At 61.3% G+C, this 14,553-nt stretch overlaps 1 protein-coding gene across 27 annotated transcripts in view; it reads left to right on the forward strand.

Moving 5' to 3' along the window:
- The window catches only part of NCOR2 (nuclear receptor corepressor 2), a 213,716-nt gene that overhangs the window by 58,846 nt on the left and 140,317 nt on the right, over window positions 1–14,553 (forward strand). For all 27 annotated transcript variants that reach the window (XM_086681460.1, XM_086681458.1, XM_086681476.1 and 24 more), the window contains one exon: window positions 7,285–7,499. In XM_086681460.1, coding sequence (XP_086537586.1) covers window positions 7,395–7,499 — 105 coding nt within the window. In that variant the 5' untranslated portion in view covers window positions 7,285–7,394. The remainder of the gene's footprint in view (window positions 1–7,284; window positions 7,500–14,553) is intronic.

Below are 14,553 nucleotides of genomic sequence, written 5' to 3' on the forward strand. Positions count from 1 at the left end.
CGTGACTTTGGGCCACTCAGGGGTGCTGCTCTTTGGGCAGAGCCACGAGCAGGCCATGGTTGGGTCCCTGGCTCCTCCTTGGGGCGGAGAGGTCGTGTCGGGGGCAAGGAGGCCAGTTTTGCTCCTGCTGGATAGGGACCTGTGTTCTAGGGGACCCTGAATGGTGGCTTTAATCGCGTTAGGATTCCAGGTGGGTTACTCCCCGACGGAGGGCACAGCTGAAGTTTCCTTTAACACAGGGGCACGAGGAGCAGGCTTGGTACAGGAGACCCCGAACATCACCCCTGCCCAGAGGGTGGCGCCTTCCTTTCTCGTTCACAGTGAAAGCCTGTGTGACCTCACAGGGGCCTTGCTCACTCCACTCTTGCCATCCCGGCCCCCTGGCCATTCCCTCCCCACCTCAGGGCCTTTGCACTGTCTGCTCCGTCTGCCTGGAGCAGCTTCCCTAGACATCCGCATGCTTCCTTTCTCCCCTCTCTCTCCTTCTCCATGCCCGCCCCGCCGCCAGCCACCTCCTCATGCTTCTCTTTTTCCCCACACCGCAGACACCTCCCAACATTCCTGTAATTACTCCGGTCTGGCTTGCTAGAATGGCAACTCTGTGAAGGCAGGGGTCTGGGGTCTTTTACTCGCGGCCGCATCTCAGAACCTGCCCACGAAGGTTCCTGTAATCGTGGTTGACGGCGGGGAGCTGCCTGGGAGGGGGCAGGGACTCTGGCTTCACCCCCCTGCCCTCGTGGGCCGGGCAGGCTCCTCTGGGCTCACTGGGGCCGCCTCCCACGGGGCTCTCTGTGTCCCAGGGCTCAGCTGAGAGCCGGATCCCTGAGCAAGGAGGCCCTGTGGAAGGTGGAGCTGGTACTTGGCCGGCTCCCCATTTCCCCGGCACGCCAGAAACTAGAAACTCAAGGCGTAAACAGTCCGCTTCGTTCTAGCTGGCGTTTCTGCCACCTCTTAACGTCACATCCCAGAACAGCCTCGGTGCTCACGTCCCCCGTGCTGGCTTCCGGGGCTCCGTGCTCCCGGGGCCAGGCTGTTTCTGCTCGGTACATATCTGTTGGATCCTCCTGTGTGCCAGGCTCCGGATTATAGCAGTGGGCCGAGCAAATATGCATCGAGCACCTACCGTATCGGGTTAAATGTGGGTCTCCCCCCGTAATTCATGTCCACCTGGAAGCTGGGAACATGATCTTATTTGGAAAGCGGGTCTTGGCAGATGTGATTAGTTAAGATGAGGTCACAACTGGATGAGGGTGGGCCCTGAATCCAATGACTGGGATCCTTCTCTGGGGAGGACCAGCAGAGAGGTGGCCGCAAGCAAGGGATGCCCGGGGCTACTTGCTGCTGGACGAGTCCGGAAGGATCCCCCCCCCCCCCCTGACCCGGAGCCTTGGGGGAGGAGCGTGGCCCTGACCCACACCTTGATTTGGGACTTCCGGCTTCCAGAACGGTGAGAGAATGCATTTCTGTTGTTTTCAGCCCTTCCTTTTTTTTTTTTTTTTAACATTTAATTATTTTTGAGAGGCCGAGCGTGAGCGGGGGAGGGGCAGAGAGAGAGGGAGACCGAGAATCTGAAGCAGGATCCAGGCTCCGAGCTGTCCGCACAGAGCCCGACGCGGGGCTCGAACCCACAGAGCACGAGATCATGACCTGAGCCGAAGGCGGATGCTCAGCCGACCGAGCCCCCCCAGGCACCCCTCCACCATCCTGTTTGTGGTGCATTGTTCACCCAGGTTCCGGGAAGCTAGCACAACTAGGCCCTTGCAGGGGAATCGCCAGTGGATCCAAACATTTGTCCAGTAGCTGCTGAGCGGTCCCACGCCCTTCTGGAGGCTGAAGAGCCGTGGCGAGGAAGGCCACGGCGTTCCCAGTGCCTCACTGTCTCTCCAGCCCGGACAGGCCGGCGGGGGCGGGGGTACGAGAGACCAGGTCCCCTGTGTGGGGCCTGTGGCTTCTCCGAGCACCCTGGAGGGTTCTGGAGGGTTCTGGCGAGCACGCGTGTGTGTGCACGTGCTGGGGGCTTCTCTCGGGCTGACAGCTGAGTTTTCATTCTGAGGCTCCCCCACCTGCCACGGGTTCTGACGTCGGTGCCCACTAGTTACGGGAAAGTCTCAGGCATTGGGTGGTGCAGACAGCTGGCCTTTCGTCTTCTCCAGAGCCTGGGCTCAGGTCGGAAGGCTCCCAGGCACCTTAACGAGCACCCTGCACGTCCGTCCCCCGCCCGCTCTCGGAGCCGTCCCGGCCCCGACCTGCTGTAATCCGCCCTCCCCGGAGCTGAAGCGGGCCGCACGCGGCACGGAAAATCTATGGAATGTGCCTCAGTGGGGCCTCAGCGTCCTGCCTGGGGCCGGAGAGGAATGTGGGGGCAGGAGGGCTCTGGCCTCACCTGGCGTTACTGGCACCTGCCTGGACAGGTTCCCTTGCTGAGCACCTGCTGTGTGCCAGGCGCACCGGTAGGCTCGTGGGATGCAGCGGGGGCAAGGCAGACAAAACCCACAGCGGTGAGCTTCCTCCTGCAGATTTGGGCGGAAAGCCACGCGGTGGATGGAACATGGGCTGTGAGGTCAGGATTGTGGGGAGCGGCCCCGTGGGACCCGCAGGGCTCTCTGGTGGGCCGCTGCCTCTGGGGCAGGTGCAGTAGAGGGCCACCCTGGGGCCCCTGTGCTGTTTGTGGGTGGTCCCCACCATGGACCATTCGTGTCGGGCCCCGTGCAGGACTGGAGTTCTTGGCCCTCCTCTGCCTGGCTCGGCGGCCCTAGTGCCCTGGTTTGTGGCTTGGACGTGCGAGGCCCGGACTGGGGCTTTGGGGCTCGGAAGTATCCCACGCTACCTGGCTCAGCCATTTCTTAGCCCCGCTTGAGGGCCGTCTCGTCTCCTCCGAGCCCTGCCCTTGCTGAGTTTGCCTCATTGAGCGCCTGCTGTTTACCAGGCGTGATGGCATCGCTTCCCAAGCATGCCGTCCTGCTGGCAGGCTGGTGGAGCTGGAATTGTGGACGTGTACCCGAGGAAACTGAGGCTCAGAGGTGTGAGGCTTCCTGCCTCACGAGGGGACAGAGGGCCCCCGTCCCCAGGAGGCCACTTGGCCTCTTCCACCCCAGGGTGGAGCTCCTTCCCGACTTCCCTGGGCTGTGCCTGCTTCTCCTTCTCTGGTGCTGCCGCTCCGATCCGGCCAGCGTCGTCTCTTGCTTGGATGCCCGCAGGAGCCCCGAGGTCTCCCGGCTCTCTGTGGCGCCTGCTTATAAAACACACTGACTTCGGCCCAGGTCCCGATCTCGCAGTCTGTGAGTTCGAGCACCGCGTCGGGCTCTGTGCGGACAGCTCGGAGCCTGGAGCCTGCTTCGGATTCTGTGTCTCCCTCTCTCTCTGTCCCTCCCCCACTCATGCTCTGCCTCTCTCTGTCTCTCAAAAATAAATAAATGTTAAAAAATTAAAAAAAATAAAATAAAACACACTGACTCTTCATTTCCCCAACCACCGTCTGTGGCTCCTCAGAGCCCTTAGAACAGAACCCATCCTTGCCGTGGCCCGTGGGCCTTGAGTGACTGTCCCCCCAACCTGCCTCGTGCTCGCTCAATCAGTTACTCAAGCACGGGGTGCCTGGTCTCACCTCTGGGCTCCTGTTCAGGTGGCCGCCTCCCCCTGTCTCCCCCCTGGCTGTCTTGTGCCCGCTCCGCTCCGGGAACTTCTCCCTTCTCCCCCTTCTTCCCGAGACCCCCTCGCCCTCCCCGAGGCTGGAGTAGCCTGAGCCTCCATCTCCGAGGTCACTGTTTGCTTTCCGCTGCACCCCACTCCCACCCGGTCGGGGCACCGAGACCCTCGGCAGCTGGGCTCCGCCTCATTCACTCATGTGGGGCTCAGCGCGCAGCGGGGACCCCGAAGTTTCTGTCCATAAATGGATGCGTGCTACCTCTCTTGACCCCGAAGCCACCAGATCCGCGGTGGTATTGGGGCCTGTGCCGAGACTGGCTGCAGCCTCGATCAGTCTTCAGAAGGCCTTCCAGCCCACACCAGATCCGGGGCACCCTCACCCCTCTCCTACCCCCATCTTTGATGGAGGTGCGTCCTAGTTTTCCTTGTCATTCACATTCAAACCTTGAGGAAGACATTTGTTTTTCCACTGACAGTGTTATGCAAATACTACCTGTGTCTAATTTGAACACATTTCCATCCCCGCGTGGAGAGCCCGGGTGCCCGTTAGCAGTCACTGCCCACGCCCTCGGCGGCCACCAGTCCGTTTCGGGTCTCTATGGGGTTGCCTATTCCGGATACTTCCTGTAAGGGGACTCCCACACCAGCCGGCCTTTTGTGACCGCCTCCTTTCACGCGGCGTGATGTTTTCACACCCGCGGTGTGGCTGTGTCAGTAGTTCATTTCTTTTTGTGACTCAGTCGCGTTCCACCGTGTGGATGGACCACAGTTTGTTTATCCGTTCGTCTGTTGATGGACTCTTGGGCAGTGTCCACCCCTTGGCCGTTGTGAATAGTGCAGCTCTGAACGTTCGTATACATGTATTTGTTCGAGTCCCCGTTTTCAGTTCTTTTGGGAACGTGCCCGGGACTGGAATTGCTGGGTCATTGGGTAATTCTGTGTTTAACTTTTGGAGGAACCACCAAAATGTTTTCCTAAAAAAAAAAAAAAAAAAATTTTTTTTTTTTTTTTTTTTTTTGAGCTGGCAAGAAATGTGACTGAGGTTGGGAGGGGTGGAAATTGGGTTTATTAAACAAGCTCGTGGTGAATGGAGGGGGCACCCAGAGTCCCTTGGCTTTGGGGACAACCTAGATGTGAGGACACGGGGCCAGGGAGTGCCAGGGTGACCTGTTGATGGCTGAGGCCCCTCGAGCTTGGCAGCCGACACACCGTGAGTCTTGAGGGAATGGGAACCCGGCCAGACCCTGGCCTTGGTGTGAGGAGGGTGGGGTGCCGCTGAGGGTTCTCCAGGGCTGGTTTGGAAAGGTGTCACCTCCCCGGCTTCTGCAGCCCACGTGCACTGCGCGCGTGAGCATCTGGCAGAGGCCTGCCATCTCCAGTTGGCGTCTTGTTAGGCAAAGGAAGTTAGAAAAGCTGTGGGTAAATCAGACTTCTTTGCCGCCTTATGCAATGCAAAATCAAACAGCCATTTGGAAGCTCCCCCACTGTGCTTGGAGGAGGGGCGACCAGTGGGAGCCTCTCCCTGCCGAGGTGCTGGCCTCAGCTCCTCGGAGAGCCCAGAGAGAAAGCAGAACGGAATTTGTGTCCCTGCGTTGCGTGACCAGGATCCACTGGGCTCCGAGATGGATGGGAGCAATGGGAATTCTGGAACGGGGTCCGGAAGTGGCCACACCTGCCCCTCTCCCCAGGCCGGTTTCTTGTCTCTGGGCTATCCGACAGATGTCACGTTGCCCTCGGTGGGAACTGGCAGGGCAGCCCCCCCCACCCCCCCCATCAGAGCGTCACTGTCACTAGGCTGGAGCCACTGCAGAGACAGTACTAGGGGAAGTGATACTAACAGCGTCTGTTAACTGAGCAGGATTTGGTCCCGTGTTTATAAAAATTACAGGGCACATCCTGTCTCGGTGGCTGGGAAAAGCCCACGTGGGCAACTTGCTGAGGTGCCCGTAGGTGCATTGATCTGTGACTCCTTCCTTCCCTGGCTGAGTCAGACTTCTGGTGGCAAGCGACAGAAACCCAGGTTGGGCCGGCGAAGGCCAAGCACGCGGCCGTCTCTGCTCTCCTAAGCGAGCGAGCAGGCTTCGCCTTCAGGCCTGGCTGTCATCAGGACCCCGCCGCGCTCCCTCCGCCCTTCCCCTCTGGCTTCCTGCCGGCCGGCGTCGTTGCTCGGCGGGCATCTGCCGTGAGGTGGCCCCCAGAACCGCAGGCTTTCGAGCTCCTGGTTACCGGCCAAGCTGGTTCCTCCAGCCAGTCTCAAGACTGCCTCTCATTGGCCTAGTTTGGGCCGCGGGCGCATCCCTCGACCAATCCCTGGCCCGGGGGATGCAGGACTTGCATTGGCCAGGCCCGGGTCACGTGACTACTTCCCGAGCGCCGGTGGGAGGCCGGAGGATGGTTCCAGAAAGGAAGGTCACATCTACAGTGGCGGGAAAGATGGGGGTGGGGAGGGGGACGCCACCAGAGCCTCAGATGGGGGTCTCGTGCCTCCTCTGACCACCGCGACCTCAGCCCTCCGTCCCAGTTCGAGACGGCCACGGGGCCCATCGCCAGGGGAGGGGCCCGGCGTCTTCCCGTGGAGAAGGACAGTTGTGAACCCGGGGCAGGGCGACGAGGGGCGTCGTGAGATGCAGCCCCAGCCTTGCCCGGTGCACCAGGGCGTCCAGGTGCCAGGCCCCTGCGCCATCTTGGATTTTTGTAGCGGGGGGCGGGGCTGCACGTGCGGGGAGGGGGGAGGGGCAGTGGCCGTGCCCGGCTCTCACCGTGGGCGTGGGCAGGCGGCTCAGGGGTGGGGGGATGGAGGCCCCCCCAGAGATTTCTGGGCAAAGGCAGCTTCTGACTAAGGGCCTCCTGGCGCCCTTGAGTCCTTTCTTCCTCCCGAGACTCAGTTTCCCCAGCTCTAAAAGCACGGGACTGCTTCTTGAGATTTTTTTCCAGCCTGGACATGGGTGTTTTCTGTCCCATGGAAGGTACAGTTTATCCGTTCCCCCCCCTGCCCCGGCTCTTGTCTGGGTCCTTAGCTGTTTCCCCAACGTGGCCCCCGGCTGCCCAGTCCCCCCACTCCCAGCTCTGCTCCTGCATGGGGTCATGCGGAGGCCCAGGCAGGCCCGGCCTTGCCCGGGGTCACGCTGTGACCCGTGTCCTGCCCGAGCTGACCCTGCCCACCATGGCCAGGGACGCAACTGTGCGCCTCACCCTGGCGGCGCCTCTCAGGACAGGCCCCCAGCTGCCTGCCTGAACTAGGTGCTTTCCGAGAACTTTGCCCTGGTGACTCGGAAATCTGCAGGGGCCGTGGGGTGAGGTCGGGTGGGCCGTGGGGGCTCGGGACCCTTCGGGGAATGGTGGGGCAGTGTTCACAGGGTTGGGGTTCCTGTGCCTGCTGAGCCAGGGCCTTGGTCGTGGGTGGGGGGGGGGCGTGTCTGGCCTGGTCTGTGGCTCGGGGGTCCCCCAGAAGCCATGTTGCCACCTCCTGCTGTCGGTGGGCAGGAAGCGCCCAGCGGCTTGGAGGAGGAGGAGGGTCAGGAGGACCTGTGTGCTTGCTTTTCCTTAGGGACCAAAGGAACTATTAGGGGGCCCCACCAGGGTCCTTGGAGGGAACACTGTCCCGTGGCTGATCTTGTTTCTTTTCTGTTTTTTTCTCAGGTTCCTGTGACAGGGCGGCCCGTGAGCAGATGAGGAGGACTGGCTTTTAACCTTGGTGGCCATCGAGAGGGAGATTATTGGGGCCCCAGAGCCCCCAGACGCTCGCCGCCATGTCGGGGTCCACGCAGCCTGTGGCGCAGACGTGGAGGGCCACCGAGCCCCGCTACCCGCCCCATGGCATTTCTTACCCTGTGCAGATCGCCCGGCCCCACACGGTGAGTAAGGGGGGGCGTGTGTGCCCGGGGCCACCTTTGGGGCCTTCTCTCCCCGAGTCCCCGTGAGGGCTGGTGTGGCTCTGACGGGGTCCAGCCAGGGCTCACTGGGTCCCCTGAGGGGAGTTGGGGTGTCACGGCAGGGACCACTGGCTTCTGGACGTTCTGGTAAAATCTCTTAGCTCCCGCTCTAAAGGGGGGGGGTGATGGAGACCGGGGCCAGGCTGAGCTGGGATCTCTGCCTCTCTGAGTCAGCTGTAGAATTTGTGTACGGACACGGGACGCCTGCTGTATACGCTTTGCTGGCAGCCCAGCCTCCCCTGGACTCCTTTTGGCTTTATTGGGGTCTCCCGGGTGCTGACTGACAGCCCCTTGCCTCCCTGAGCCGTGGCCCCGGAGCTCGTGCACTGGAGGCTCTGAGATGAAGACGCTCGGAACGCGTGTCTGGAGCCCTGATTTGGGGATCCAGGGTGTCGGTTCCTCTCACCGAGGAGCCGCCCCGCCTCTCGGGGGCGACCTGCCTGCGGGGAAAGAGGAGTGCTGTCTACGTGCTGGCCCGCACACGTGTGTGCCCTTGACCGGCTCTCCTAAGCTGCACCCTTGTTTCTCCTCGCAGTGACCCCGTTTCCTGCCGCGCCTCTCGCTGCGCGGTGTGGCCGTGAGGATGGGCCTTTGCTGGCATTTTTTGGGCACCTACTGGGTACTGTGTCCTTGGGCCTTGCCGGAGGGCTCCTGGGGTCTGGGGCCTCCCTGTTTGACCAACTGGCTGCTCGGCGGGGGGGTGTGGGGTCTTGCGGTCGTAGCTGGGCAAGAGGCTGGCTCTGCTGGCCCGTGTGTGTGTGTGTGTGTGTGTGTGTGTGTGTGCGCGCGCGCGCGTGTGTGCGTGCATGCGTGTGGACTGCTTGGCGTGGTTCCTCTTCGTGAGAAGAAAGGAAGTGGTGTGGGAGGGCATTTCCATCAGCGAGCGTGTGAACCCACTGGCCCCGCGGGGAGGGTGTCCCAGATGCGGCGGCCTCTTGAGGATTTTGGCCACCAGGATGCTTTTCAGAGCCAGCCGGGCTGAACGGGCACATATCGAGCCCTGTGACGAGAGCTTGCCTGTGGGTGGTCTTCAGATGCTCCGTCCGGCCCAGTGAAAGAGCGTCTGGCGTCGGTGCCCCACTTTGCACTCGAGGGGACTGAGGCCAGGAGACTAAACCGCAGGCCTCAGGTGAGATCGCTGCTGGGAGGCAGTCCGCTTCAGCCTCGGGGTTCTGAGCCCCGGTCACAGACGCCACTGCCTGCTGGGCACCTACCGTGTGCCCAGGGCCACGGGAGTGTGCTCCTGGGGGCGCACGTTGTTACGTATTGTCACCATCTGTATCGGGGTCCCCAGCAACAGCAACAGCGACCGCAAACCCTCGATTACCGAGCCCTTGCCACAGGGCAAACGCTCTGTTTAGAACCTTCTACGCGGACAGTTCACTCGCTGCTCTGAATCACCCCGGAGAGGGTCTCGAACGCTATTTGTGGATCGGGAATGTTTCGTAGGCGAGGAGAAAGGTCCACGTTCTTAACCGTTCTGAGCCTCGGTTTTTTAATCTATAAAATGGTGTCACGGCAGCACCTGTCTCCTGGGTTCTCGTGGGGATTAAGCATAACGATCTGCATGAAATCCTTATGGCAGCGCCTGGCACCCACTCTGATGGACGTGTCCGTTCGCTGTCGTTATTCCTTGTTACCTCACTGTTACCGCAGCTGCCTGCAGAGGCTGCCTCTCCTGGGGGCCACTGGCCGATGCCTCTGGCTTCTCTCTTGTTGCTGGGCCCCTCCTGCTGGGTTCCCACCCCTCTCCCACCTCTTCCCTGTGGGCACCGCTTTGGAAAGTCCTCCTGTCCCTAGAGCCTCCCCCCTCCACCCCCCGCTGCCCCACTCTCCCGCCTTCCTTCTTGCCCTTTGCCCCAGCTGGGCCCTCTCCCGGTCATTTGGGGTCACTGGCTGACCCATAATGTCTCCTGTTCTGCCCCCACCGGGCTGTCAGTGACGCAGGATGTGGCTGGACAGGCCCCAGCAGTCACCACCCACTCCAGGCAGGAGGCTGAGGCCAGGGGTGAGCAGGGCCCTGGGGCAGCGGTGGGGTGGGACATTCCTGTCCTGTGTGGTGGCAGCAGTGGGGCCCCGGTCCCTGCTTTGTGTGGGGCAGCCCAACCCTGCTTGTCACCTAAAAGGCAGGAGCAAGAATTCCGGGCACCCCGGGTTGGGGGTGGGTCTTGCTGTCCTGGGCATGTGTCCTGGCTGGAGCCACTTTCCCTTGGCTGGTGGGGGGTCAGCATTGGGTCTGTAGTCTGGAGGCCCTCCCTCCCCACTGCAGCCCATGCCCTCTAACATGTTCCCATTAGCCGATTTTACAGGTGGGGTGAGGTGCCCCCTTTTCTGAGTCTAGAAGACAGAGGGTGGAAGAAAGGGGAAATCGAGGCACAGGGAGAAAGATGCCCCATCCAGGAGCCAGATGGGAGCCCAGGGTCCTGGCTCCTTGCATAGTAGCTAAGGCAGGAAGCTGGGAGGAAGGGGAGGGGCCTGGACCCGGTGACCTGTGACCTTCCTGAGACTCAGTCTTCTCTCTCTCTCTCTCTCTCTCTCTCACACACACACACACACACACACACACACACACACACACACACCCAGGCTTATCTTCAGGAGTAGCACCTCTTGGTTCCAGAGGCTTCTTTCCATGTGCCCTGGGCCCAGGCTGCTTGGATGGCGAGTCTACCCTGGAGCCCAGAAGAACCTCCACATCTGGCCTTGAATCTCCGTTCCTTCCCACCTGCTGAGTGACACTGGGCTGCCCACTTGGCCCTGTCGGGGGGCAGCCTCGGTTTTCCTATCTGAAGTACGGAGTTGTGGGTCTGAGCCTCCGTGGAAGGTGCCCGGGCGGGTTTGCGGTAGTCCTGTCTTTCCTCCTGGTGGGGTGACGGGAGCCCCTGTCCTTTGGGGTGGCAGGACCCTGGCAGGGGCCGTGGGAGCCGTCCCGTCTGCTGGCCCGCCACCTCCAGGCTGCCTGCTGTGAGGTTCACGGTGCGGGCGGAAGGCGTGATTCCAGGTGTGCTCTCGGGCAGAGGCCTGGCCGTTCCCCTGCCCGCTTCTGACACCCTCTCGGCCTTTCCAGACACCGTGCGCGTTGCCTGGGGAATCCCACAGAACCCCTCTGTGCCCTGCCCTCTCCACCTCTGTGGTCTTGGCTTCCCTCCCTCACGGAATCAGGACCCCACATCTTTCCCTGTGCGTCTCCCGGGATTGGGGGTCCCGACGTACCTTCCCTGCCTCACCTTTTGTCAGGCTTCCTAGGGACTTCTCCGAGTCCCCCGGGGCCTTCTGGACTTGCCTGAGCTCTTGTAGTTCTTGTGCTGAACGGATGTATTCGAGTCAAAAGGTGCAAGGTCTGACTTCTAGCGCTGCCGCTTTCTGCTGTGTGGACCCTGGCAAGTTACTCAACCTCTCTGTGCCTCTGTGTAGAGGGGTAGCCAAGAGCACGGGCTCTGGAGCCAGACCGATTGCGTTTCTGCGCTGCCTTAGTGATACCTTGGCTGTGGAATTTTGGACGAGGGGCCTTACCGCCCTGTGCCTCGGTTTGCCCGTCATTTGATGGCGGTAACTGCGGGGTTCTGAGGCTCAGGTTAGTGGATGTGGGCAGAGGCCTTCGCGTGATGCCTGTGCAGCGTTAGCTCCCACGGATATCACGGGACGCCGCTGATGACCTCGGTGACGCCGTTCTTGTGACGACAATGTAGCGTGAGTGTCCTCTTCCACGTCACCTGTGGGCTTTTCCTCTAGAGGAGACCGCGGCAAACCTCCGTAAACGTGTCGGGCCTCTCGGGCCGTGCGGCCTGTGTCACGACTGCTCAGCCCTGCTGCCCTCATAGCTCCGGAGCTGCAACCGAGAGGCAGAGGAATGGCCGAGGGCCGAGCCCGGCTTGGGCCTTGGGCCCCGTCTCGGACTGCTGCCCCGGATCGGTGCTTCCCGAAAGCTCTGTGGGGAGGACCGGTCCGTTTCAGCTGCACTTTGCCCCAAAGCCAAACTGCACGGAACCCCCGCCCGTCCGGTGCGGGCGCTGGCCGTGGCGAGGCCGGCAGTGCGCAGGCCGGCTGGCGCACGAAGACGCGTGTCTTCTGTACCCACTCGTCGCGGGCAACGGGGTGGGCCCCATGTGGAGCAGCGCCGCCTTGGGTGAAAGGTCAGGGACCCGGGGGCCCGCCTGGGCCAGAGGGGGCCGCGGGCGCGTGTGGGCGCGCTGGTGGGTTGCTCGTGTCCTGAGTGCTGCCCGGGGTTTCTCCGCCTCAGCTTTGTGGCCCTTCCTGCCCACCCCCCCCACCCCCCCCCAGTTCTGGGTGCTGGGGGACGGCTCCCCAGAAAGGCCTCTCGGGAGCCCCCGTGCTGGGAGCTTTGTTCATTCATTTAGCACTCAGTAGGCGCCTCGTCTGCCAGTACTTCTGTAGGCCCTGGGAACGGAGCTGTGAGCAAACCAGAAGCATCCCTGCCTCGGGCAGCTGGTGTTCTCATGGGTCAGCAATGAGCAGGGAAGGAGGGGCGAGGGAAGGCGGAGGTTGTGGGGTTCCTAATTGAAGTCAGGCGCCAGGGCAGGAGGCCTCACTGGGAAGTTGACATTGGGATCAAAACCTGAAAGGAACTGGAGGGCCGGGCACAGGGAAATGTGGTTAAGGAATGTTCCAGGCAGAGGAAACAGCACGTGCAAAGGCCCTGAGGTGGGAGCCCCACCTCTCCAGGAGGGGCCCACGAGTCCTTTGCCTGCCATGTGCGGCTCCAGACATTTCCTCAGCACCCCCTGGGTGAGAAACCCTATCCCAGGAGCCAGCGAGGAGCTCATCTTCTCGTAGCACAGCTGCGAAGAAAACCTTTCTCCCGGCCCCTTCCTCCAACATCTCCCAGAATCCAGACCCAGTTTGGATTTGACCTGAGGCCCAGATGCCTCAGCCCCTTTGTCCTTGTGGCTCCTTAGGATCTAGCCAGGGACGTGCCAGATGGGGTTCTCTCCTGGTTAAGTTGATTTTCCACAGCGCCTGTCCCCTTCCTGGGGAGTTTGAGGGGCATAGTTTATCGGCAAGTCCCGGTTTCTAGTGTCAGAGGCACCACGGCTGAAGAGAGGCTGAAGAGAGTGTCTCACCTGAGACCCCCCCCCCCGCCCCAATTCTCTGCGCAAGCAGCTCTGCGAGCATGTGGCAAGGGCAGGGCAGGCCCCTGCCCCCCAAGTCTGGCTTGTTGCTGTCACCTTTTGGGGGTACGTTCAGAACCTGCAGTCTGCCCCTCCCCGTCCCTCAGCAGGAAGCCAGCCTGGCCTCTGTCCTGCATCTCAGAACCTCCCCTCCTTGCTGCGTCACCTAGGCGAGTCACTTACCTTCTCTGTGCCCGAGGTCTCATGTTTGTGTGGGACTGTGCATGAGACCCACCTCATGGCGTCACCATGGGAATTAAATGAAAAACACGTTTAAAGCTTTTGTCGGCAGGCAGACACGGGCAGTTCATGAACGTCGGGTGTTGTTATTATTTTGTTATATCACGTAGAGTTCGTGGGCTCTGAGACGTGGCCGGGAGGCTTGGGGCCTGAGGGCCTGGTGTGCCCCACCTCGGGTCAGCTTCTCTCTTGGGACGTCCCCGATTCTGGGCTTCCTGTGGAGCTTCCAGACCCCCCTGGGGGGGGGGTCCCCGGCTCAGCCCTGGAGACCAGCTTCGGGGCCTAGGGTGGGGTTTAGTGAGGACACCGCAGAAATGGCCCCCGAGATGCCCCTCGGAGGGGCTTTGCTGACGAGCGTCTCCCGCTTGGCTCCTAAACTGGGAAACTGAGGCCAGAAAGTTCGTGAAGTGGCCTTTCCGCGCCCCGCCCCTGCCCAGGGCCCCGTGTGCCCCGTGCCTCTTCCCACCTCCGTTGGCCGACGTAGGTGCTGTCTCGCCGAGGCGTTGGCTTGTCTGTCTCCTGAGCAATCGGACTGTCTCTTGCCGCTTTGCTCATTTTGCTTTTGTGCGAGAGAGCCGGGCGGGGAACACCTTCCCCCTGGCAGACGGCAGAGGCTGCCGATTCCTTCTCACACCTCTGCACGTGCGTGTGATCTGGGCCTGGCAGCCTTGCCAGTGTGATCCCAGAGGCCTCGCTCCCTCCCTCCCTCCCTCCCTCCCCCAGGGCCTTCCCCCTTCCTCCTCCTTCCCACCCGCCTCCATTTGCGAGCACCTGGGGCCTCGTGCTAGACATCACAGAGTGGGGGGGGGGGGGCGGGGGAGAGGGCTGAGCCCTTCTCTGCCTTCCGGAAGCCACCTGTCATCTTGAGGCGGGTCTTTGGAGAGTTACGGAGGGTTTGTGGTAGGAAGCACAGGGACCTCCTTCCATGCGGTCAGGCACCCGTTTCAAAGATGAGGAAACTGAGGCTCAGAGGGTTGGAGTGACGGACAGTTCCCCCAGCCCGAGGCCCTGCAACCTTTCTTCCCCACGTTGGGCCTCCTCAGCGTTTCCAGCCTCCGAAGTCGCTGGGGTCCCCGTTCATTCCATTTACTCGTCTTCTCCAGCCTTTGGCGTCCCAGCCTCTTACGTGCTTGCTTTGGAGGGTCTGAAACGCACACACTCCCAGCACACCTGCCTGATAGCATCTGATCGTCTTTGCAGGAATAACTGCTTAAAAAAAAAAAAAAAAAAAAAGCCGGACAACAGGAGCACGAGAAGACCGACTAGACTCTTTTCACGGAAACTTGGGAGAATTAAGAGAGGTGCCCAGAAGAAGATAAATCACACGCGGTGCCCCTCTGCCTAAGCCTTACCTGTGCCAGACATCGCTAATTGATTGCCGCACACAGTGTAACTGAGTGTTCTAGGCAGGCAGATCGAATCGATTTGGATTGGTACAGTGGGAAGCCGGCCCTGTTTGCTCTTTCGAAACTCTCGCTTCTATGCCGTTTTAAAAACCCTTTTTAACGTGTCTCGAATCAGAGTGTAGTTGATAATCAGGATACTTGTAATTTGTTAGCGCTTGGTTTTTCCCCAGGTGAGAAGGGGTGATGGACGGCACGTTACTG

The sequence above is a fragment of the Puma concolor genome, chromosome D3 (assembly GCF_028749965.1).
Source record: "Puma concolor isolate L17-30 chromosome D3, mPumCon1.1.hap2, whole genome shotgun sequence".
Classification (NCBI taxonomy): domain Eukaryota; kingdom Metazoa; phylum Chordata; class Mammalia; order Carnivora; family Felidae; genus Puma; species Puma concolor.